This window comes from Bos taurus, chromosome 20 (genome assembly GCF_002263795.3).
Source record: "Bos taurus isolate L1 Dominette 01449 registration number 42190680 breed Hereford chromosome 20, ARS-UCD2.0, whole genome shotgun sequence".
Classification (NCBI taxonomy): Eukaryota; Metazoa; Chordata; class Mammalia; order Artiodactyla; family Bovidae; genus Bos; species Bos taurus.
The window spans coordinates 14498839-14523858 of NC_037347.1; the positions used below are offsets into that span (position 1 = coordinate 14498839).

Here is a 25020-nt window from a genome sequence, read left to right on the forward strand (position 1 = left end):
TGTCTCTGCTCTGAGTCCATTTGTTCATAGTTAATATAAAGAAATCAAAGGCCTTACCATCCTTCATCATCTTCTACTTCTGTTTCAGAAATGTCATTTTCAGGAGTTTCAGCAATTGCTTGAGTGAGTTTAGATTTAAACTGGTTCAGCAGCGCAAGAGTCTGAAATAACAATTAGGACTGCTAAACTTCCTGATAAGGATAAATATAATTTCAGAAGAGACACTTAAATTTAGTAGAAGAGAAAATATTCTTCCATAAAACAATTTTCTAACTTTGAAGGAAAATAACAAAACCGCCCTCCGATTATAACCATGATTGATATTTACAAACCTTGACATTGCCCTGTTTGTATTTGCACTGACATTTTCCCCCAGGAATATTTGACTATTTCTGATTTGGGGGATATAAACTTGTTTATATAGAAGACATTTAAACTTTAAAATGCATGCTTACTAAGAGCTAAGTTTTTAGGGTACACAGGATAGGGAGGTATTAATACTTCACTAAGAAATGTGAAGTCAAAAACAAAACACCAACAACAAACAGCACTTTTCACTGAACAAATTTCCAAAAATATAAAGATGTCAATGTTGGGAAAGGTGAAATGAAAGAACACATTAATTGCTGGAAGGTGGGTAAACTGGAGTGACATCTTTGGAAAGTTTTTTATACGTATCAGAAACAATAAATGCTCGCTGCCTTTGATTCAGTAATTCCAATCCTGGGAATACATGTAGAAAAATAATCTGAAACACCGAAAATGGCTTATGCAAGAGATGTACACTGCAGCAATATTCATACAAGTGAAAAAGGAAATGTTAAATGTCTATTTATAAGAAAATAGATAAATTTGGTAAAAAGCAGTGAATGTGTGATTACACTATTATTAAACTATATTCATGAAGTATTCTATTGTTAAGTGAAAGAAGTAGGATATAACCATAACGTTGAGTATATTTTTATAAAAAAGGGACCAGTCCTCTGATTTTCTTTTTGACTCCCATGCCCTTTACAGGTAAGAGGAAACAACAAGTGCCTTAAATATTAATCATATTGTCTCCAGCTATACCTTAAGAATTTGTTTCAGAATTTGAGCAGAGAAATCAGAAAAAAAATTTATTCTACAGTTTTAGAAGGTACATAATTGTGAAATGGGATAAAATACCACCTGTCTTAAAAAAAAAAAAATCAAGTTTCTAATTAAGACAATGGCACACTGAAATCAGTACTGAAATATAGTTGACCCCTAAACAGCATAAGGGCACCCACCCTCTGAGCAGTTGAAAATCCGCCCTCTCTCTACTTCTGTGGTTATGCAACCATTCATGCTTAGTCCAGGACTGTAGTATATATTTATTGAAAGAAATTTGAGTATAAGTGGACCCATGAAGTTCAAAGCTGTGTTGCTCAAGGGCTAACCGTACTTATATTTACAAGGGAAAATGTGTAATAGTTCAATGTGTAAAAAACAGATCTAATAGTCATGGTAACTTGGAGGCTCCAGAATTTATCTAAAATATCATTAAGACCACAGTTTATGAAAAAATTAAGTAGGTGTTGGTGGCCTAGAACCTAAGCTCGCTAAGACAGGTGGTGTCAAAATAACTAAAAGAAACAAAGGAAATTATTGTTAAAAAATGATAGGGAAAAGTGCCTTATATGTTTTTGTAAGATTTAACGCCTGCATAGACAATAGCTGAAAATATACACATTACCACAGTTGCTGAATGAGATGAGTTTTAAGGAAAAACTATAAATTCCTATAGAATATCCTCATAAGCATTTTAAGGGCTGCTAGTGAGTTAGGGTTTAGATATTTTATTTGTTTCTAAAGTAGTAATTAAAGGATTAAGCTCTTCAAACAATGTTAATAAAACATCCTTTGTTTTAAAACCTTATTCATTAAAAAAAAACCCATTCTGCCTACAAACTTTTATTGTATTTGCTTTATAATATGGAAAGACATTATTGTAGAAATATTAGAAAATACACACAAGCAAAATAAAAATATCTACTATCCCACCACTAAGAATTAGTAACCACTGTGGACATCTGGTATATATCCTACAGGGCTTCCTGTTTCTCTGTGTGTATATGTGTATGTGTTTATATATTTATATATTTCATAAACACATATCTCTACATGGATGTGTCTACAAACATGTATCTCTATCTATCACTTAAAAGCAAACCCCATCAGTTTTTAATGGTAGGTTTTCACAAATTGGAAATGTCTTCTCTGGGGACATAAATAAAAATGAAAACAAAGGAGACTTCTTGGTGGAATGATTTTAAAACTTCCTAGAAAATTACTAGACATGGATCTTATTCTTTTGAGGTGAAAGTGGCAAGACAGTCTGTTTTTAGAGCCAACTAATGTGATACTGACTGGCATTTGCTCAGAGGAGAGCTGGGACTACGACAAGCAAAATACCTTTCTTTTTGTTGTTCAGTCACCAAGTTATGCATGACTCTTAGTGACTCCATGGACTACAGCAGACCAGGCTCCCCGGTTCTATCTCCTACCTAGAGTTTGCTTCGATTCATGTCCACTGAGTCAGTGATGCTATCTAACCATCTTATCTCTTGCAGCTCCTCTTTTCCTTTTGCTGTCAGTCTTCCTCAGCATCAGGGTCTTTTCCAATGAGTCGGCTCTTTGCATCAAGCAGTGAAAATACTGGAGCTTCAGGTTCAACATCAGTCCTTCCAGTGAATATTCAACATCAGTCCTTCCAGTGAATATTCAACATCAGTCCTTCCAGGGTTGATTTTCTTTAGGACTGACTGGTTTGATCTCTTTGCAGTCCAAGGGACTCTTAAGAGTCTTCTCCAGCACCACAATTCAAAAGCATCAATTCTTTGGCGCTCAGCCTTTTTTATTGTCCAGTTCTCACATCTATACATGACAACTGGAAAACCATACTTTTGACCATACAGACCATTGTTGGCAAAGTGATGTCTCTGCTTTTTAATATGTTGTCTAGATTTGTCCTAGCCTTTCTTCCAAGGAGCAAGCTTCTTTTAATCTCATGGCTGCAGTCACTGTCCACAGTGATTTTGGAGCCCAAGAAAATAAAATTTTTTACTACTTCCACTTTTTCCCCTTCTATTTGCCATGAAGTGAGGGGAGTGAATGCCATGATCTTCGTTTTTTGAATGCTGAGTTTCAAGCCAGCTTTTTCACTCTCCTCTTTTACTTTCATCAAGACTCTCTTTAGTTCCTCTTCACTTTATGCCATTAGAGTAATATCATCTGCATATCCGCAGTTGTTGGTATTTCTCCCGGCAACCTTGATTCTAGCTTGTAATTCATCCAGCATGGCATTTCATATGATGTATTCTGCATATAAGTTAAATAAGCAAGGTGACAATATACAGTCTTGTTGTACTCATTTCCCAATTTTGAACCAGTCTGCTATTCCATGTAAGGTTCTAACTGTTCGTTCTTGACTTGCAAATAGGTTTCTCAGGAGACAAGTAAGGTGGTATTCCCAGACAAATAAGTCTGGTATTCCCAACTCTTTAAGAATTGTCCACAGCTTGTTGTGATCCACACAGTCAAAAGATTTAGTTTAGTCAGTGAAGTAGAAGTAGATGTTTTTCTAGAACTTGCTTGCTTTCTCCATGATCCAATGAATGTTGGCGGTTTCATCTCTGGTTCCTCTGTCTCTTCGAAACCCAGCTTGTAAACCTAGAAGTTCCTGGTTCACATACTGCTGAAGCCTAGCTTGAAGGATTTTGAGCATTACCTTGCTAGCATGTGAAACGACTGCAAATGTGCAGTAGCTTGAACATTCTTTGGCATTGTCTTTCTTTGGGATTGGAATGAAAACTGACCTTTACCAGTCCCATGGCCACTGCTGAGTTCTCCAAATTTTCTGACATATTCAGTGCAGCATTTCACATTCAGCATACCAGTCAATTTTACAACATTATCTTTTAGGATTTGAAATAGCTCAGCTGGAATTCCATCATCTCCACTAGCTCTGTTTGTAGTAATGTTTCCTAAGGTCCACTTGACTTCACACTCCAGGATGTCCAGCTCTAGGTGAGTGACCATACTGTTGTGGTTCAGCTCAGCTCAGTTCAGTCAGTCAGTCGTGTCCAACTCTTTGCGACACCATGGACTGCAGCATGCCAGGCTTTCATGTCCATTACCAACTCCCAGAGCTTGCTCAAACTCATGTCCATCAAGTTGGTGATGTCATCCCACCATCTCATCCTGTGTCATCCCCTTCTCCTCCTGCTTCAATCTTTCTCAGCATCAGGGTCTTTTCCAATAAGTCAGTTCTTCGCATCAGGTGGCCAAAGGATTGGAGCTTCAGCATCAGTCCTTCCAATGAATATTCAGGACTGATTTCTTTAGGATTGACTGGTTGGATCTCCTTGCTGTCCAAGGGACTCTCAAGAGTCTTCTCCAACACCATAGTTCAAAAGCATCAATTCTTCGGCACTCAGCTTCTTTAAGGTCCAACTCTCACATCCATACATGACTACTGGAAAAATTATAGCTTTGACTAGACAGACCTTTGCTAGTAAAGTAGTATCTTTGATTTTTAATATGCTGTCTCGGTTGGTGATGGCTTTTCTTCCAAGGAGCAAGTGTCTTTTAATTTCATGGCAGCAGTTACCATCTGCAGTGATTTTGGAGCCCATAAAAAGAAAGTCTGTCACTGTTTCCATTGTTTCCCCACCCATTTGCCATTAGTGATGGGACCAGATGCCATGACCTTAGTTTTTTGAATGCTGAGTTTCAAGTCAGTTTTTTCACTCTCCTCTTTCACTTTTGTCAAGAGGCTCTTTAGTTCCTCTTCACTTTCTGCCATATGGGTGGTGTCATCTGCGTATCTGAGGTTATTGATATTTCTCTTGGAATCAATCTTGATTCCATCTTTTTTTTTTGGTTGTCAAATGATCCTTTATTTTCCTTTTTCCTTTGCAGTTCTTAACTAGCAGGGCACTCCACTGCGCCACTGTTGATATCATCTATGATGTCATGAGGGTGGCGGCCATCAACATTGCAGCCCACCGACTGGGCGGTCCCCAGGATCTCTTTAATGGTTCCAGAAAGTTCTCTAGCTAGAGACCGATGTCGCATCTGCCGGGCAATGTTGACGATCTCATCAAAAGTAATGTTTCCACTGTGCTTACTTAATGTTTTTCTGCTTCTTTCTGTCCCTTGGTGGTTCCTTGAGGGCTTTGATGATCAAGGCAGAAGCAGAAGGTACCACCTCAATCTGGGCTTGTCTGTTCTGAATGGTCAGTTTCACTGTAATCCTCAGACCCTTCCAATCACCAGTTGCCTTGGCGATGTCATCACCAACCTTTTTTGGAGACAGACCCAGAGGGCCGATCTTGGGGGCCAGGGCAGACGTGGCACCGACTTCCCCACCGGTGCACCTCAGGTACACGACTTTTATCTCGTTGGGGTCGAACTTAGGCGGCATGGTGGAGGCGGCTGGTGTCGGATGAACCCGGATTCGGGACGACCAAAGAAAGTTGCACCTCTGCCTCCCCCGAGCCGAAAGCCGAAAGCTTGATTCCATCTTGTGCTTCATCCAGTCAAGCATTTCTCATGATGTATCCTGCATATAAGTTAAAATAAGCAAAGTGACAATATACAGCCTTGATGTACTCCTTTCACAATTTGGAACCAGTCCATTGTTCCATGTCCAGTTCTGTTGCTTCTTGACCTGCATACAGATTTCCAGAAGGCAGGTCAGGTGGTCTGAGAGTATTCTCCACTCTAAGAATTGTCCACAGTTTGTTGTGATCCACACAGTCAAAGGCTTTAGAGTAGTCAATGAAGCAGAAGTAGATATTGTTTTGGGATTCTCTTGCCTTTTCTGTGATCCAGTGGATGTTGGCAATTTCAACATCTGAAATGGCTCCTCTGGCTCCTCTGCCTTTTCTAAACCCAGCTTGAGCACCTGGAAGGTCTCAGTTCACGTACTGTTGAAGCCTGTCTTGGAGAATTTTGAGCATTACTTTGCTAGCATGTGAGATGGGTGCAATTGTGTGGTAATTTGTGGATTCTTTGGCATTGCCTTTCTTTGAGATTGGAATGAAAACTGAGCTTTTCCAGTCCTGTGGCCACTGCTGAGTTTTCCAAATTTGCTGGCATATTGAGTGCAGCACTTTCACAGCATCATCTTTTAGGATTTGAAATAGTTCAGCTGGGATTCCATCACCTCCCCTAGCTTTGTTTGTAGTGCTGCTTTCTAAAGCCCACTTGACTTCGCATTCCAGGATGTCTGAGGTGAGTGACCACACCATCATGATTATCTGGGTCATGAAGATCTTTTAGGTATAGTTCTTATGTGTATTCTTGACACCTGTTCTTAATATCTTCTGCTTCTGTTAGGTCCATGCTGTTTCTGTCCTTTATTGAGCCCATCTTTGCATGAAATGTTCCCTTGGTATCTCTAATCTTCTTGAAGAGACCTCTAGTCTTTCCCATTCTATTGTGCTCCTTTATTTCTTTGCACTTATCTCTGAGAAAGTCTTTCCTATCTCTCCTTGCTATTCTTTGGAACTCTGCATTCAGATGGATATATCTTTTCCTTTTCTCCTTTGCCTTTAGCTTCTTTTCTTTTCTCAGTTATTTGTAAAGCCTCCTCAGACAACTGTTTTGCCTTTTTGCATTTTCTTTTTGGGGATGGTCTTGATCACTGCCTCTTGTACAATGTTACAAACCTCTGTTCACAGTCCTTCAGGCACTCTCTCTATCTGATCTAATCCCTTGAATCTATTTCTCACTTCCACTGTATAATTGCAAGGGATTTAATTTAGGTCATACCTGAATGGTCTAGTGGTTTTCCCTATTTTCTTCAATTTAAGTCTGAATTTGGCAATAAGGAGTTCATGATCTGAGTCACAGTCAGCTCCCGGTCTTGTTTTTGCTGACTGTATAGTGCTTCTCCATCTTCAGCTGCCAAGAATATAATCAGTCTGATTTCGGTATTGACCATCTGGTGATGTCCATTTGTAGAATCATCTCTTGTGCTGTTGTGGTTATCTGGTCATTAAGACATCTTTTTTTGTGGTTATCTGGGTCAGTAAGACATACACAGTTCTTCTGTGTATCTGTGCCCCCTTTTCTTAACCTCTTCTGCTTCTGTTAGGTCCTTGCCATTTATGTCCTTTATTGAGCCCATCTTTGCATGAAATGTTCCCTTGATGACTCCAATTTTCTTGAAGAGATCTTGAGTCTTTTCGATTCTGTTGTTTTCCTCTATTTCTTTGCATTGTTCATTTACAAAGGCCTTATCTCTCTTTGCCATTCTCTGGAACTCTGCATTCGGTTGGCCTTTCTAAACATTTCCTATTTTCAAGATTGGACTTTCTCTAGTTGCATTTGAAAGGCAAGACAGATACTAGCCAAAAAAGCAGACACTGTGAAAAGAAATGGAAGAAAACAGGATCTGCATGGAGGTATTAATGTTTGGCATCCAGAGGAATCAGTCTTCTGGCTCCTGCAGGAGGAATAAAGGACTAACCACTAACCGCATTCTCTTCAGCACAGAGTGAGCCTCCCAGCTGTGTTGATGAAGAAGATGTGTTGATGGAGCCTCCCCTGGTAGACCTTTTGCACACATGTGTATACATGGGTCTCTCAAATGGCCTTTGCTCCTCCAGTGCTGCCCCAGGTCCTCTACTCTCCATACAGCAACCAGGCTGGACAGATCTTCCCAAACTGCAAATGGGATTATAATACCTTCTTTCTTTGATGTCTCCCCACTGCTTTTAGGGTAAATCTCAACTCCTTCATATGGCTCAAAAATATCCTGTGTGAACTGGCTCCTGCTTACCTCTCCAGCCTCATCTCTTTCTTTCTCTTAGTTTAAGTTCCAGTCATATTTAACATCTTTTCGTTCTTTGCAAAGAGGTTAAAGACTTCTCATATAGTATTCTTGTCTAGCCATGTATCTTCTTAGTAACCCTCAAGTTGACAAATCATTGTCTCAGGGAAGCCTTTCCGGATTCTTATGCCGTATTATGCGATACCTTTACATAATTCCCTATATCTAACCTGTCATAATGCTCATCCCCTTTTATTGGTATTACTTGTTTAACTGCCTATTTTTTTCGGATAGCTCAGAGAAGATAGGGATGTTTCTGCCTTGTTTACCACCAACTACAGTGATTAGGACATGGTAGATTTTTAATAATTATTTACTAGGAGGAAGAAAGAGAAATGCAAGGATAACAGTGATCCTTAACATCTTTTGGTAATACATTCAGAGGACTTTGTGACTCCATGAAAACAAGTTAATAAAGGACTTTTCTTAATTTCATTTGATGTGCCATTTCTTTTGAAAATTACACATAAGTTAGTTCTCTGTAATTATAATTTCCTATACCTGAATTCTCGTTGAATTTTCCCTATGATTATTTTCACGCTAGGCACTGATGCGTGATCTTCCTTACCAGTAATTAGGTGTCATTTATAATACAGTTCCTGATTAGATTAATTTATTCAAACAGGCCTGGGCTTTTTAATTTACTTTTATTTTGCCTGTTTTATTTATATGCCTAAAATGATGTGTTCTCATATATATATGGCAGCACCAAATATAAGTAATTTTGGTCTGCCCCCTATCTTTTCAACATAAAGGGCTGCTCAAGGGCTCTATCTCACCAAGTGCCAAGTGCTGCATGGTGCTGACCCCCAAGTTGTTGAGCTAACTTCCTATCTTCTTTATTCTTGATTTCTGACAATCTTCTTATATTATTAGCTAAAGATTCAGGAATTACTTTCAGTAAAGAGAGTTTTGCAATATTGTTTATGGTAGACGTTAACCAGCAGACCAAGTGCCTTATTTATAGGCAGTGTACTATTTCAAGCGAAGTTGGCTAGGCAGCAGGTGAGATGCTGAGCCCTTCATCATTTATAATTATGGTCTCATAATATTCACTTAGCAAAGATTCTATCTGAGTATCTGGTAATATGTGGTTTTACCAGGTTCCTGTGTTTAATTAGGGAGGACTTCCCTGGAGGCTCAGATGGAAAAGAATCTGCTGGCAATGAGGGAGACCTGGGTCAATTCCTGCGTCAGGAAGATCCCCTAGGATACCTAAGGCCTATAGCAGGTACCCATGATTTAAGGCTTCCCAGGTGGCGCTAGTGGTAAAGAACCCACCTGCCAATGCGGAGACGTAAAGAGACCTGAGATCAATCCCTGGATGAGGAAGATCCCCTGGAGGAGGGCATGGCAACCCACTCCAGTATTCCTGCCTAGAGAATCCCTTGGACAGAGGAGTCTGGCAGGCTACAGTGCATGGGGTCGCAAAGAGCCGGACATGACTGAAGTGACTTAGCACACATGCACAAAGTTAAAACTTGAAAGTCCCAGGCTTTATACCTTTCTATCTGGAAAGAACTCTATCATCTGGATCTTTGCTTGAATGGCCAAGGTCCTGGTCACCTCACCATATGTTATATATACTTTTTCATTTTTAAGACATAATGTTTTCCCTCATGTATAATCAAAATAGGTTCTGTTAACAATTCCTGCATACAATTAAAAGGCAATGAATTGCATATGGATTTTGGTTTGTGAAGTTACCTGGTCTTCCCGGGAAGTTCCTGTCTTTGCCTGCTGCTTCCTCAAAGCTTCATACTTTTGCTTTTCTCGTCTGTATTCTGCAACAGCACCATCTGGAGCAGCCTCTTCCTCTGAGGAATAATAGACTAGTTTTAGAATAAACAGTAAAAAGGCTGTATGGATTCATACTGAAGTCTATGAATGTCTATTGCTGAAGAGGAGGTCAGAACCTCGGACTGGTTTTCCTCCATTAAAAAAAGAAAACTCAACAAACAAACCAATAAACTCTAAAGACTCCACAGTGATTTCCTAGATTAGAAGGTGACTGATTTTAATTAAACAACCAATTTTAATGTCTTTATTTTATACTGTACTATTATAGTTATTCTCACTTGTAATTATTTGACTATAAAATCACCTATCTCACCTTTAAAATAAGATATTCCTAAAATTCAGCAATACCATTTCATATTATTCCTTTGCCTTATAAGATATAATCATTCAATATTGGTTGATTTTCCAATTACTTGCCATTTCTGCTCCCCAGTTAAAACAATAACAAAACAACAACAACTTCAATTTAATAGCATCATAAAATATAAATATCTAAAAAAAAATGAGGACAGTTGCCCAGAAGCAGATAAAAGTAACATTTTCTAAATTAGAAATGAGAAAAAAAAAATTATGGATTTGATCCTGCAATAAATTCCATACAAAGATTAGTTAACATCTGGGTTCACAGAATACAGTGTTGCCTCAAAAAAAAAGATACCAATATTTTACAATACTTACATTTAAATATATTAATGAAAATTTGTGACTTAAGAAAAAAACCTATATCTTCTCATCTTTGGCTGACAAACCAAGATGAGCCAGTTGTAATCATAATTAATGTGTAATATATTAATAATCAGCCATTTTGTTCAAGAGATTATCTAGTTAAAAAAAAATGTGTGAACTAAGAAACAAGGGATCTTCTTATGGTTACCTGATGATTTTGATGTCAAAGGTTACAAAGATTCAATTATGTGGGATAGGAAGGTTCTGGAGATTTAAGGTACAGCATCATCTCACACGCTAGTAAAGTAATGCTCAAAATTCTCCAAGCCAGGCTTCAGCAATACGTGAACCATGAACTTCCAGATGTTCAAGCTGGTTTTAGAAAAGGCAGAGGAACCAGAGATCAAATTGCCAACATCCTCTGGATCATTGAAAAAGCAAGAGAGTTCCAGAAAAACATCTCTTTCTGCTTTATTGACTATGCCAAAGTCTTTGACTGTGTGGATCATAATAAACTGTGGAAAATTCTTAAAGAGATGGGAATACCAGACCACCCGACCTGCCTCTTGAGAAATCTGTATGCAGGTCAGGAAGCAACAGTTAGAACTGGACATGGAATAACAGACTGGTTCCAAAAGGGAAAAGGAGTACGTCAAGATTGTATATTGTCACCCTGCTTATTTAACTTATATGCAGAGTACATCATGAGAAACACTGGGCTGGAGGAAGCACAAGCTGGAATCAAGATTGCTGGGAGAAATATCAATAATCTCAGATACTCAGATGACACCAACTTTATGGCAGAAAGTGAAGAGGAACTAAAAAGCCTATTGATGAAAGTGAAAGTGGAGAGTGAAAAAGTTGGCTTAAAGCTCAACATTCAGAATACTAAGATCATGGCATCTGGTCCCATCACTTCATGGAAATAGATGGGGAAACAGTGGAAACAGTGTCAGACTTTATTTTTGGGGGGCTCCAAAATCACTGCAGATGGTGACTGCAGCCATGAAATTAAAAGACATTTACTCCTTGAAAGGAAAGTTATGACCAACCTAGATAGCATATTCAAAAGCAGAGATGTTACTTTGCCAATAAAGGTCCATCTAGTCAAGGCTATGGTTTTTCCAGTGGTCACGTATGGATGTGAGAGTTGGACTGTGAAGAAAGCTGAGCGCCGAAGAATTGATGCTTTTGAACTGTGGTGTTGGAGAAGACTCTTGAGAGTCCCTTAGACTGCAAGGAGATCCAACCAGTCCATCCTAAAGGAGATCAGTCCTGGGTGTTCATTGGAAGGACTGATGCTAAAGCTGAAACTCCAATACTTTGTCTACCTCATGTTAAGAGTTTATTCATTGGAAAAGACCCTGATGCTGGGAGGGATTGGGGGCAGGAGGAGAAGGGGACGACAGAGGATGAGATGGCTGGATGGCATCACCCACTCGATGGACTTGAGTTTGGGTGAACTCCGGGAGTCGGTGATGGACAGGGAGGCCTGGCATGCTGCAATTCATGGAGTCGCAGAGAGTCGGACACGACTGAGCAACTGAACTGAACTGAACTGATGGTAAATACAGTTAATAATACTGTATTGTATACCTATAATTTGCTAAGAAAGGTGGTTACTATATATATGCAAACAAAGTGTAATGCTGTGAGGTGATGGATATATGTTAATTAGCTAGATTGTAGTTATCTGCTGCTGCTGCTAAGTCGCTTTAGTCGTGTCCGACTCTGTGGGACCCCAGAGACGGCAGCCCACCAGGCTCCCCCATCCCTGGAATTCTCCAGGCAAGAACAGTGGAGTGGGTTGCCATTTCCTTCTCCAATGCATGAAAGTGAAAAGTCAAAGTGAAGTCACTCAGTCGTGTCTGACTCTCAGCGACCCCACAGACTGCAGCCCATCAGGCTCCTCTGTCCATGGGATTTTCCAGGCAAGAGTACTGGAGTTGGGTGCCACTGCCTTCTCCGAAACACTTCAACATGGTACACACAGCCAAACGCAATGATTATCTGCAACACAAACCCAACTGTGTGAAAAAATACGGTCAACTCTTGTATTTCCTAATGGGGCATATTATATCAGTATGAAGCACTTCTGTTTATAGTGTGATCAAATGTTCACAGCACATTCATTTTTCATGTTTTTATTCCTCAGTACTATACTCTGAGTAATTTCCTTAGCTCTGCTTTAGTTCACTAATTCTCTGTTTCAGTTCAGTTCAATTCAGTTCAGTCGCTCAGTCGTGTCCAACTCTTTGCGACCCCGTGAATCACAGCACGCCAGGCCTTCCTGTCCATCACCAACTCCCGGAGTTCACTCAGACTCATGTCCATCGAGTCGGTAATGCCATCCAGCCATCTTATCCTCTGTCATCCCCTTCTCCTCCTGCCCCCAATCCCTTCCAACATCAGAGTCTTTTCCAATGAGTCAGCTCTTCGCGTGAGGTGGCCAAAGTACTGGAGTTTCAGCTTTAGCATCATTCCCTCCAAAGAAATCCCAGGGCTGATCTCCTTCAGAATGGACTGGTTGGATCTCCTTGCAGTCCAAGGGACTCTCAAGAGTCTTCTCCAACACCACAGTTCAAAAGCATCAATTCTTTGGCACTCGGCCTTCTTCACAGTCCAACTCTCACATCCATACATGACCACTGGAAAAACCATAGCCTTGACTAGACGGACTAATCAGTTTTAAGACATAAACTGAGTTGTTGATTTTAATAATCATATTTTAAAATTCTAGATATTCTATTTCCTTTTCAAATTGACCCATTTTTTTTGGATGGCCTAAGTCTTTTATTATGATTTTTATATATTTAAAAACTTCTTTATCTTAAACACACTTGTTATATTTTATCTTTTGGATTATTCTTGGAGTTGCTTTGTTATGGCTTCTGACTCTCTCCCCACAGTGGTTATTTCTCCATGCGTTTTCTAATTCTTGATTTTGAGTGTTCCTATAGCTAGAGCTGCATCTTCATCATGCTCCATAGGAATCCCTGGCACCCAGGATTGTGTCAGCATTCCTCCAGAGAGCTTCTGCATTTGTTGCTACCAGGAAATTAAGGGGTTCCATTTGTGCACAGCCATTTTCCCCCAAGTTAATTTCCTGGCTTAGGATTTCTGTACCACATAGGTAGTGTACATTCAGAGTTTATAGCTGTGCCTGGTAGAGGTTTAGAGTTTTGATTTTTTATGACAGACTTTTTTTTTTCCTTCCATATATAGTTTTGAAAACTGACAAGCTTCTTTGTGGACTTTGTGACCAGGAGGACAGTTTTTCTAGCTTCTTCTTCTGTTGATCCAAGACTGTATCTCTAAGTGTGATATTAAAACCGGAACTTCTAGCTATCAGAGACCACATCTGGTTTCAATATCCCTCTGGGCAACTGCTGTGTCAGTTTGAGCATTTAATGCTCTAGTTGGGCCTCCCCTTTGTTTCTGCTGCTGCTAAGTCACTTCAGTCGTGTCCGACTCTGTGTGACCCCATAGACGGCAGCCCACCAGGCTCCCCCGTCCCTGGGATTCTCAGGCAAGAGTACTGGAGTGGGTTGCCATTTCCTTCTCCAATGCATGAAAGTGAAAGTCAAAGTGAAGTTGCTCAGTCGTGTCCGACTCTTAGCGACCTCATGGACTGCAGCCTACCAGGCTCCTCTGTCCATGGGATTTTCCAGGCAAGAGTCCTGGAGTGGGGTGCCATTCCACCAACCCCCTCTCTGTCTCTTTCAAGCTTAGCTAATTATTTATTTTTTAATTGGAGGATAAGTGCTTTACAATGTTGCACTGGTTTCTGCCTTACAATGTCAATCAGCCTTGCTGAGCCGCCCTCTCACCCCGCCTCCTTCCACTCTGTATCAGCACAGAGCACCGGGCTGCCTCCCTGTGTTGTACACAGCTTCCCACTAGCTGTCTATTTTACACATGGCAGTGTAAACATGTCCATGCTACTCTCTCACTCTCTCCTTCCCATGTTGTGTCCATAAATCCATTCTCTATATTTGTGTCTCTATTCCTGCCCTGCAAGTGGGTTCATCAGTACCATTTTTCTAGATTCCGTATATATTTAGCTAAGATTTGAATTGGGCTGGATCATATTTTATCTAGCATTTCTATATATTTGGAGAAAGATGTTCTGTTTTAACTCAGTCCATGTGGCCAGAAGAAAAAGTAGCACATTCATGGTTTCTCTGGTGGCTCAGACGGTAAAGAATCTGCCTGCAATGTGGGAGACCTGGGTTTGATCCCTCAGTTGGAAAGATCCCCTGGAGAAGGGAGCGGCTATCCACTCCAGTGTTCTGTCCTGGAGCATTCCATGGACAGAAGAGCCTAGCAGGCTACAGTCCTTGGGGTTGCAAAGAGTCAAATATGACTGAGCAACTTTCACTTTCACTTTGAATGTCCCAGAATAAGCAAAAATTGAGTAAATGACCGGATGATGTTAGTGACATAAAATTATCTAATAACATAGAAAAGGGGCATGAAAAAAAATCAGTTTCTTTAAGTACACAGTGCTCCACATCTAATACCTTTCTTAAAAATCTTAATATATGCTGGGTAATTTATAAATAATAATGCAATATGACAACTATTTGTCATTAACTGAAATCTCAACAAAATGTATGCTAAATAACTAGGAATGAAGAATGGGGGGAAAAAGAACATTTACTAAATACCTACTATATGTTAGGTACCATGCTACGGTTCTTTGACTCTCTATGAAGAAAGCATCTATAAACCTATTTTACAAATTAGGAAACAGGGTTAAGACCACAATTAGAATATACTAAAGCTGTAACTTGAACCCAAGTCTATCTGATAGTAAAATCTCATACTGTGCCCTACTGTCTTCAATTAAAAGTTCAGTTCAGAAAACAAAATTTAATGTGTTCCCACTGTATGCCTGGCTTTTCATTCTAGAAAGTAATGTAATAGGTAAAGTAAAAATAATATATGTAAAAATAGTTAAGAAATCAAGCCACTGATTATAAGTATTATGTTGCTGATTCTTGTTTAGAATATTAGCCACCAAGAGAGGGTTTAAAGCTTACCTATGCTATTGTTAGGATGGCATTATCTATGCTATCTTAGCGTAGGTATATCCTATGCTATTATTAGGAGCATACCTATGCTCCAAGAGGAGCTACCACACGCCAGGGGTCAGGGGCACCGGCCGAGAGGAGTTACTCCATGTTCAAGGTCAGGAGGGGTGGCCATGAGGAGATACCCCTCTTCTAAGGTAAGGAGCAGCAGCTGCACTTTGCTGGAGCAGCCATGAAGAGATAACCCCACGTCCAAGGTAAGAGAAACCCAAGTAAGACGGTAGGTATTGCGAGAGGGCATCAAAGGGCAGACACACTGAAACCATAATCACAGAAAACTAGCCAATCTGATCACATGGACCACAGCCTTGTCTAACTCAATGAAACTAAGCCATGCCCTGTTGGGCCACCCAAGATGGGTGGGTCATGGTGGAGAGGTCTGACAGAATGTGGTCCACTGGAGAAGGGAATGGCAAACCACTTCAGTATTCTTCCCTTGAGAACCCCATGAACAGTATGAAAAGGCAAAATGTTAGGATACCAAAAGAGGAACTCCCTGGCTTGGTAAGTGCCCAATATGCTACTGGAGATCAGTGGAGAAATAACTCCAGAAACAATGAAGGGATGGAGCCAAAGCAAAAACAATACCCAGTTGTGGATGCGACTGGTGATAGAAGCAAGGTCTGATGCTGTAAAGAGCAATATTGCATAGGAACCTGGAATGTTAGGTCCATGAATCAAGGCAAATTAGAAGTGGTCAAACAAGAGATGGCAAGAGTGAACGTCAACATTCTAGGAATCAGTGAACTAAAATGGACTGGAATGGGTGAATTTAACTCAGATGACCATTAATCTACTCCTGTGGGCAGGAATCCCTCAGAAGAAATGGAGTGGCCATCATGGTAAACAAAAGAGTATGAAATGCAGTACTTGGATGCAATCTCAAAAATGACAGAATGATCTCTGTTCGTTTCCAAGGCAAACCATTCAATATCACAGTAATCCAAGCCTATGCCCCAACCAGTAACGCTGAAGAAGCTGAAGTTGAACGGTTCTATGAAGACCTACAAGACCTTTTAGAACTAACACCCCAAAAAGATGTCCTTTTCATTATAGGGGACTGGAATGCAAAAGTACAAAGTCAAGAAACACCTGGAGTAACAGGCAAATTTGGCCTTGGAGTACAGAATGAAGCAGGGCAAAGGCTAATAGAGTTTTGCCAAGAGAACGCACTGGTCATAGCAAACACCCTCTTCCAACAACACAGGAGAAGACGCTACATATGGACATCACCAGATGGTCAACACCGAAATCAGATTGATTATATTCTTTGCAGCCAAAGATGGAGGTCTATATAGTCAGCAAAAACAAGACTGGGAACTGACTGTGGCTCAGATCATGAACTCCTTATTGCCAAATTCAGACTTAAACTGAAGAAAGTGGGGAAAACCACTAGACCATTCAGGTATGACCTAAATCAAATCCCTCATGATTATACAGTGGAAGTGAGAAATAGATTTAAGGGACTAGATTTGATAGACAGAGTACCTGATGAACTATGGATGGAGGTTCGTGACATTGTACAGGAGACAGGGATCAAGACCATCCCCAAGAAAAAGAAATGTAAAAAAGCAAAATGGCTGTCCGAGGAGCCTTACAAATAGCTGTGAAAAGAAGAGAAGCAAAAAGCAAAGGAGAAAAGGAAAGATATATGCATCTGAATGCAGAGTTCCAAAGAATAGCAAGGAGAGATAAGAAAGCTTTACTCAGTGATCAATGCAAAGAAATAGAGGAAAACAAAAGAATGGAAAGACTAAAGATCTCTTCAAGAAAATTAGAGATACCAAGGGAACATTTCATGCAAAGATGGGCTCGATAAAGGACAGAAATGGTATGGACCTAACAGAAGCAGAAGATATTAAGAAGAGGTGTCAAGAATACACAGAAGAACTGTACAAAAAAGAGCTTCATGACCCAGAATCACGATGGTGTGATAACTCACCTAGAGCCAGACATCCTGGAATGTGAAGTCAAGTGGGCCTTAGAAAGCATCACTACGAACAAAGCTAGTGGAGGTGATGGAATTCCAGTTGAGCTATTTCAAATCGTGAAAGACGATGCTGTGAAAGTGCTGCACTCAATATGCCAGCAAATTTGGAAAACTCAGCAGTGGCCACAGGACTGGAAAAGGTCCGTTTTCATTCCAATCCCAAAGAAAGGCAATGCCAAAGAATTCTCAAAGTACCACACAATTGCACTCATCTCACACGCTAGTAAAGTAATGCTCAAAATTCTCCAAGCCAGGCTTCAGCAATACGTGAACCATGAACCTCCAGATGTTCAAGCTGGTTTTAGAAAAGGCAGAGGAACCAGAGATCAAATTGCCAACATCCTCTGGATCATTGAAAAAGCAAGAGAGTTCCAGAAAAACATCTCTTTCTGCTTTATTGACTATGCCAAAGCCTTTGACTGTGTAGATCACAATAAACTGTGGAAAATTCTTAAAGAGATGGGAATACCAGACCACCTGACCTGCCTCTTGAGAAACCTTTATGCAGGTCAAGAAGCAACAGTTAGAACTGGACATGGAACAACAGACTGGTTCCAAATAGGAAGAGGAGTACGTCAAGGCTGTATATTGTCACCTGGCTTATTTAACTTATATGCAGAGTACATCATGAGAAATGCTGGGCTGGAGGAAGCACAAGCTGGAATCAAGATTGCTGGGAGAAATATCAATAACCTCAGATATGCAGATGACACCACCCTTATTGCACAAAGTGAAGAGGAACTAAAGAGCCTCTTGATGAAAGTGAAAGAGGAGAGTGAAAAATTTGGCCTGAAGCTCAACATTCAGAAAATTAAGATCATGGCATATGGTCCCATCACTTCATAGCAAATAGACGGGGAAACAGTGGAAATAGCATCAGACTTTATCTTTTTACGCTCCAAAATCACTGCAGATGGTGACTGCAGCCATGAAATTAAAAGACGCTTACTCCTTGGAAGGAAAGTTATGACGAACCTAGATAGCATATTCAAAAGCAGAGACATTACTTTGCCAACAAAGGTCCGTCTAGTCAAGGCTATGGTTTTTCCAGTGGTCATGTATGGATGTGAGAGTTGGACTGTGAAGAATGCTGAGCGCTGAAGAATTGATGCTTTTGAACTGTGGTGTTGGAGAAGACTCTTGAGAGTCCCTTGGACTGCAAGGAGATCCAGCCAGTCCATTGTGAAGGAGATCAGCCCTGGGATTTCTTTGGAAGGACTGATGCTAAAGCTGAAACTCCAGTACTTTGGCCACCTCATGCGAAGAGTTGACTCATTGGAAAAGGCTCTGATGCTGGGAGGGATTGGGGCAGGAGGAGAAGGGGACGACAGAGGATGAGATGGCTGGATGGCATCACTGACTCGATGGACGTGAGTCTGGGTGAACTCTGGGAGTTGGTGATGGACAGGGAGGCCTGGCGTGCTGCGATTCGTGGGGTCACAAAGAGTCGGACACAACTGAGCGACTGAACTGAACTGATGCTCTTGTTGTTGTGTTAGTTGCTCAGTCGTGTCCAACTCTTTGTGACCCCATGGACTGTAGCCCATGAGGCTCCTCTGTCCATGGGATTTCCCAGGCAAGAATACTGGAGTGGGTTGCTATTTCCTTCTCCAGGGGATCTTTCCAACCCAGGGATTGAACCTGGGTCTCCTGCATTGCAGGTGCATTCTTTACCCTCTGAACCACCAGGGAAGCCATGACTTGTGCTATAGTGCTGGCATGAAAAAAAGTGTGAAAGTGAAGTCACTCGGTTGTGCCTGACTCTTTACTACACCACGGGCTATAGCCTGCCAGGCTCCTCTTTCCATGTGATTTTCCAGGCAAGAATACTGGAGTGGTTTTCCATTTCCTTCTCCAGGGAAGCCTGCATAGTATTAGAATAACAAAATTTAAATATATTAGTGATCTCCAAAATAATATTAGAAAATATATTTAAAAGGGTTTGGTGACCAGAATGTCCAACATCACTATAACGATCAATTTCCTATTAGAGCATTAGTTTACTAGAGCACGAGAACTTAGCTAGTGTCCCATGTGGATTAGAAGCAGAACTTGGGCTAAAACTTATGTTCTGACTCTGAGATTTGGTGACTCTGCACTTTCCCTGCTGTGTGTTATAAAGAATGTCTCTAACTCTTCCCTAAGAACTAGTCAGAAACATAATCTTTGTTCCACTTGACTCTCTTCATTACAAAACTATTTTGTTCTGAGCAGAAAGGGGTGATGATTACTCAATTATTGGTTACTTAGCTAATGAACCAATGGTATCTGTCTACAAATCTCACTTCATAGATAAAAGGGCTTATACCTTCTACTGTCTCAGTACTAGAGTTCAGGCAGCTGAAAGCCTCAAGTAGGTACATATTCATTCATTAAAAAAAAAGTTTACTAAATGATTATTATGTCATAAACTGTTAATAAAGCTACTGAGGATTTTAAATAGCCTTTCCGATGGCTCAGTGGGTAATGAGCCATCCTGCTGTGCCTGCAATTCAGGAGACACAGTAGATGTAAGTTCAATTCCTGAATCAGGAAGATCCCTTGAAGAAGGAAATGGAAACCCACTCCAGTATACTTGACTGGAAAACTCCATGGACAGAGCAGCCTAGTGGGCTGCAAAGAGTTGGACATGACTAAGCAACTAAGCATGCACATGATTTTTAAATAGATCTAGACTATTTCAAGGAAATTTTTGAAAAATTCCCATAATAAAAACTTATATAAAGAAAGGTGATATGTTAGTGATAATAGTAAACAACATCTGAAAAGAAAAGGGACACACTTTAATGAATATGAATATAGAAAAATACCAAAGTTACTAACACCTAATTGTATCTCATCACACTGGAAGCTACAAAGTATGTTTTTATCAAATTTTATATATACCTTAAATTAATTCTAGGAAAAGCACCAGACTTGAAAATAGCTAACATGATGCAAAAAAAGGAAAATAATAAATAACATGATAGCTAACATTTCAAGTACTCACTAAGTGCCAGATACTGGTACCCTGAATTACTTGTTTAATCCTCATAAACAACACATTATTAACCTATTCTGCTGAGTGGGTTATAATTGGGGATTATAAACATGGGAATAAAAACCAGCAAGTCCAGCTCTAAAGTACAATCTCTTAACCAGTGTGGTTATTTTTTCTTCATGTCTGAAACTAAAGAAAACTTAGAAGAAGATATTCCAGTTTGACATAAAAAGGCATCATGTCACCATACTGGAAGTGTCCTGATGAAATATAAAGTCCTACCAAAAAAGGTCTTGAATTCCTCCCGGACCATAATAAATAGGAACTGTGATATGCCAAACAGTGGGTCAATGAAAATAATTTCCATCTAGAAAGAGTCTTTTATGGCTTTTCTTGATTCCCCTTAATTAATCGTATATTTCCCTCATTTGAATTTTTCAACACTTCGTAGCTCCTCACTTAACTATATCATAACTCTCTCTTTGTACTGCCCCTTCAGCTATAAACTCAAATGGCAGGGAGAGTGCCCTGTTTTTGGGCTAGTATATTCCCTGCATATAGTATGTATTCAATGGATAGAAGCTGAATGGACAAATAAACAGTGTGCTCATTCTTAGATCTTAAATTACAGCAGTGTCCATGATTGCCTTGTAGCTCTTGCTGGATGGAAGGGCTCCTTGAGGGCCTTGTAGGGGCTTTGGGCCCCTAGTGTACAAACAGTTTTTCAAAAGATAGCTGCCTAATTAAGTTGAGTTGTAAGGAATTAGATAATTTCTACGCTTATTAAACAGAGGTGAGAGGAGTAGAAGTCAACCTGAAGGCAGTTATCCCTCATGAAGCTCTTGAGCACTGAGCTTTCTGGGCAGAATCTCTGTAACAGCTACAGCCAATCACTGAAGCTTTATACCATCTCCTTGAGGAGCTACTGGGGATAAACTGCATATCTTCCACCTCAGTCAAAATGCCTGTTTTTTTGGTTTGTTTTATTAAGAAAATCCACTATAGAAATGATAACATTGGGAATATTCAGTGACATTAAAATGAGAGCTTATATGTAATACAGCCATAATTATAATCCACAATATTTATTGTACTAATTTTGTTTTAAAGATAACTGAAACTGCTTAGATGGTATCTTTAAAAGGTGATAAGAAGAAAACTGGTTTATCCAATGAAACTACTAATATAAAAACTAATTCACAATGAAGAAATTATTTAATGGAGGTATCTACATTTATGAAGACTAGGCAGAAATTTAGGCAAAGACTGGGCTAAAAGTTTAATTTTTTTCTGTATTATGTGCTGAAGTAAGAAATGTACAACTTATTAATTTCATTTAACCAATTTTTATTTTCAGTATATTTTAAATTCTACAAATCAAACAATGCTGGCTCCATCTGGTGGGCAAAATAAGCCTCTAGAACTTCATGAAAATTAGTCAAAAGTGATTAAATAATTTAGGTACTATGTGAAATAATATGTTTCAATATTGAATACTACACATTGAGGTATGCCTCAACATTGAATGTTAAGTGGAATTATCTACACTTACACAGATGTAAAACATTTTTCTTTCTCTGTTGTTCATCCTAGCCTCATTTCATCATGTTATTTTGGAGCTTAAAATAATTCTCCAAAGTAATATAGACTACCTTCCTCTGTGTTTTTCTATCAGATGATTTAAGAAATATAAAGGCAACACATTATAATAGTTAAATTTATCCACATTTTCAGACTGTTTTATATTTTCATTTGGAATATAACTATATATATATATATATATATATATATATATTTTTTTTTTTTTCCCCCCCATTTAGGCACTTCCAGGAGGGGTGACTAGTGAATATATGACAGTTCATATCTAGGGGTCTATATGTTCATGTTCTACTAGCTATTAAATCTTAATTTTTAAATTTAGTACAAAAGGAATATGTGCAGAAACACAACACAAAATATCAACACTAAGAATTTAAACAGTAATAACTTGCTTATTTTAGAGATGGGAAAACTGAGGTTCAGAGAGGTTAAATGGTTGTGCTAAGCTGAGAATATCAGAAACCAGATTTTCTGATAACCCAATGCTGTTTCCTCTCTCTATACATTGCTATGTGTACTTTTTTTTTGCCGTGCATAATCACTGCAGATGTATTTCATTATAGTCTAATAACCACTTTCAATTATATACAGTTGTCCCTCAGTATCTGTGGGGAACTGGTTCTAGGACCCTCAACATCCAGACTAAAATCCAAGGATGCTCAAGTTCCTTATATAAAATGATATAGTATTTGCATATAAATATGCACATCTTCCTATAACCTTTAAATTATCTCTAGATTACCTAAAACATTTAGTGTGCTAAGTTGCTTCAGTCGTGTCTGATTCTTTGCAACTCCACAGACTATGGCCTGCCATGCTCTTCTGTCTGTGGGATTCTCCAGGCAAGAATACTGGAGTGGGTTGCCGTTCCCTTCTCCAGGGTGTCTTCCTGACCCAAGGATTGAATGAAACATGCCTCTCTAACATCTCCTGGATTAGCAGGCAGGTTCTTAGAACAATTAGTACACTGTAAATGCTACTGTAAATAACTGGTATACAGAAAATTCAAGTTTTGCTTTTTGAAACTTCCTGGAATTTTTAATCCCCAAATACAGTCTATTCTTAGTAATTTAAAAAACTTGTTTTTTGAAAGTCTCATGTATGTTTAGTCACTCAGTTGTGTCTGACTCTTTGCGACCCCATGGACTGAAGCCCACTAGGCTCTTCCGTCCATGGGGGTTCTCCAGGCAAGAATACTGGAGTGGGTTGCCATGCCCTCCTCCAGGGGATCTTCCCAACCCAGGGGTCGAACCCAGGTCTGCCGCTTTGCAGGTGGATTCTTTACCATCTAAGCCACTAGGAAAGCCCAAGAATACTGGAGTGAGAAGCTTAAGTTTCACTCCTTTCCAAATACGAAATTTTTTCTCTCTTTTTTAGAGAGAGTATATTGATTGTCGAGTCTATAATTCAAATAGCAGTCATGTTGAAAATAACTTATAGTCATACAGCACATAAATTAATTACCACAACACATATACTAAAAATCAATTCAAATAATGTTAAATTAACTTATCTAGTAAATTAAGAGATAAGAGAACATAGACTGGTAAAGACAGGTTCTGATTACTAAACGTTAAACTAGTGTTTAACGTTTCAATTAGACTTAATTGTCTTATATTTTACTAATAAAAGTTTTTAATTATATGACTATCTGATAAGCTTTTCATCAGATGCTTCTCCATTCTTATTAATAATGATCACAAGAAACAAATACAATATATAAATAGTTACTGAGAATTACTGATGGGCATAAACGACTTCTCTTCTGGGGGCTCCAGCTTCCCACCTGTTGGCTATAGCCTGTCCTCCTGTTCGCTTTTACCTTATTCTGCCTCATATGGATCTCAGGACTAGCACATGGTTGACTGATGTTGCCTCCAGACCCCTCAATAGAACACACTTTGTACTTCTCCAGATGGTATGACACACAATTCTTGTAATTTGATGGGCATTTTGACAACATTCCAATGTTGCCCTGTTATTCTGAATGTGGAACCTACAAATTATTAATACAAACTCTGTGTTGTAGCAATAAGGAAAAAAAAACCTGAATATTTAAAAATAAAAAGATCTCATAAAGTCAATCAGTTCAGTTCAGTTCAGTTGCTCAGTCGTGTCCAACTCTTTGTGACCCCACGAATCGCAGCATGCCAGGCCTCCCTGTCCATCACCAACTCCCGGAGTTCACTCAAACTCACATCCATCGAGTCGGTGATGCCATCCAGCCATCTCATCCTCTGTCGTCCCCTTCTCCTCCTGCCCCCAATCCCTCCCAGCATCAGAGTCTTTTCCAATGAGTCAACTCTTCGCATGAGGTGGCCAAAGTACTGGAGTTTCAGCTTTAGCATCATTCCTTCCAAAGAACACCCAGGACTGATCTCCTTTAGAATGGACTGGTTGGATCTCAAGGAGGATACTAAAGAAATAACTGCTATCTAAAATCTCCTGAGGCCATGACTATCCTAGCAAATTCAACTGTGCAGAATAACATAATTGCTAACAGTACTTAAAGGAGGATTCTATTATTTTGGAGTAAACTGATGAAGTACTTTTCTGCAAGTTAATTCTGAGAGTTTCTAAACTGGTCAAAATCCTCCTTAAATCACTTCATGTGTGGTATGACAGAGTCTTCTTCCTGTCCTCTGTGTGACTGAGGAAACAAGCAATAAAGTGGCTGCTAAAATACAGCATGGCTACTACTACCAGCACCACCGCCAGTTTTTAGGACCTAGCTTGTCTGAGATGCTCATAACTCTGTGCCTGCTCTCTCACTTAAATTTGTGCTGTAACAACAGAAGTATGATCATCTCATACTCCTGTTGAAGTATAAAGAAACAGAGGTTCAGAGAGTTTAAATATGAAGAAACAGAGGTTCAGAGAGTTTAAGTAATTTGCCCACGGTTATATGACTAATAAATGATAGAGCAAGAATTTGAAATTAGGGCTGTTAGACTTCAAGGTCAACGCTTTTTCTAGCCTATTATATGGCAAACCGTCATGGTGGGGGCACTGTCACACATGAGAG

General features: G+C 39.6%; 1 protein-coding gene and 1 pseudogene across 6 annotated transcripts in view; both read right to left on the reverse strand.

Annotated features, from left to right (window-relative positions):
* The window catches only part of CWC27 (CWC27 spliceosome associated cyclophilin), a 283204-nt gene that overhangs the window by 55460 nt on the left and 202724 nt on the right, over positions 1 to 25020 (reverse strand). For all 6 annotated transcript variants that reach the window (XR_001494446.3, XR_813683.4, XM_059878680.1 and 3 more), the window contains 2 exon segments: positions 9572 to 9681; positions 58 to 161 (listed from right to left, as the gene is read on the reverse strand). Coding sequence is in view for 4 of the 6 variants with exons in the window: in XM_059878680.1 (XP_059734663.1) it covers positions 58 to 161; positions 9572 to 9681 (214 nt within the window). In the remaining 2 variants the exon portion in view is untranslated.
* On the reverse strand, positions 4933 to 5563 carry LOC784354 (large ribosomal subunit protein uL11-like; annotated as a pseudogene).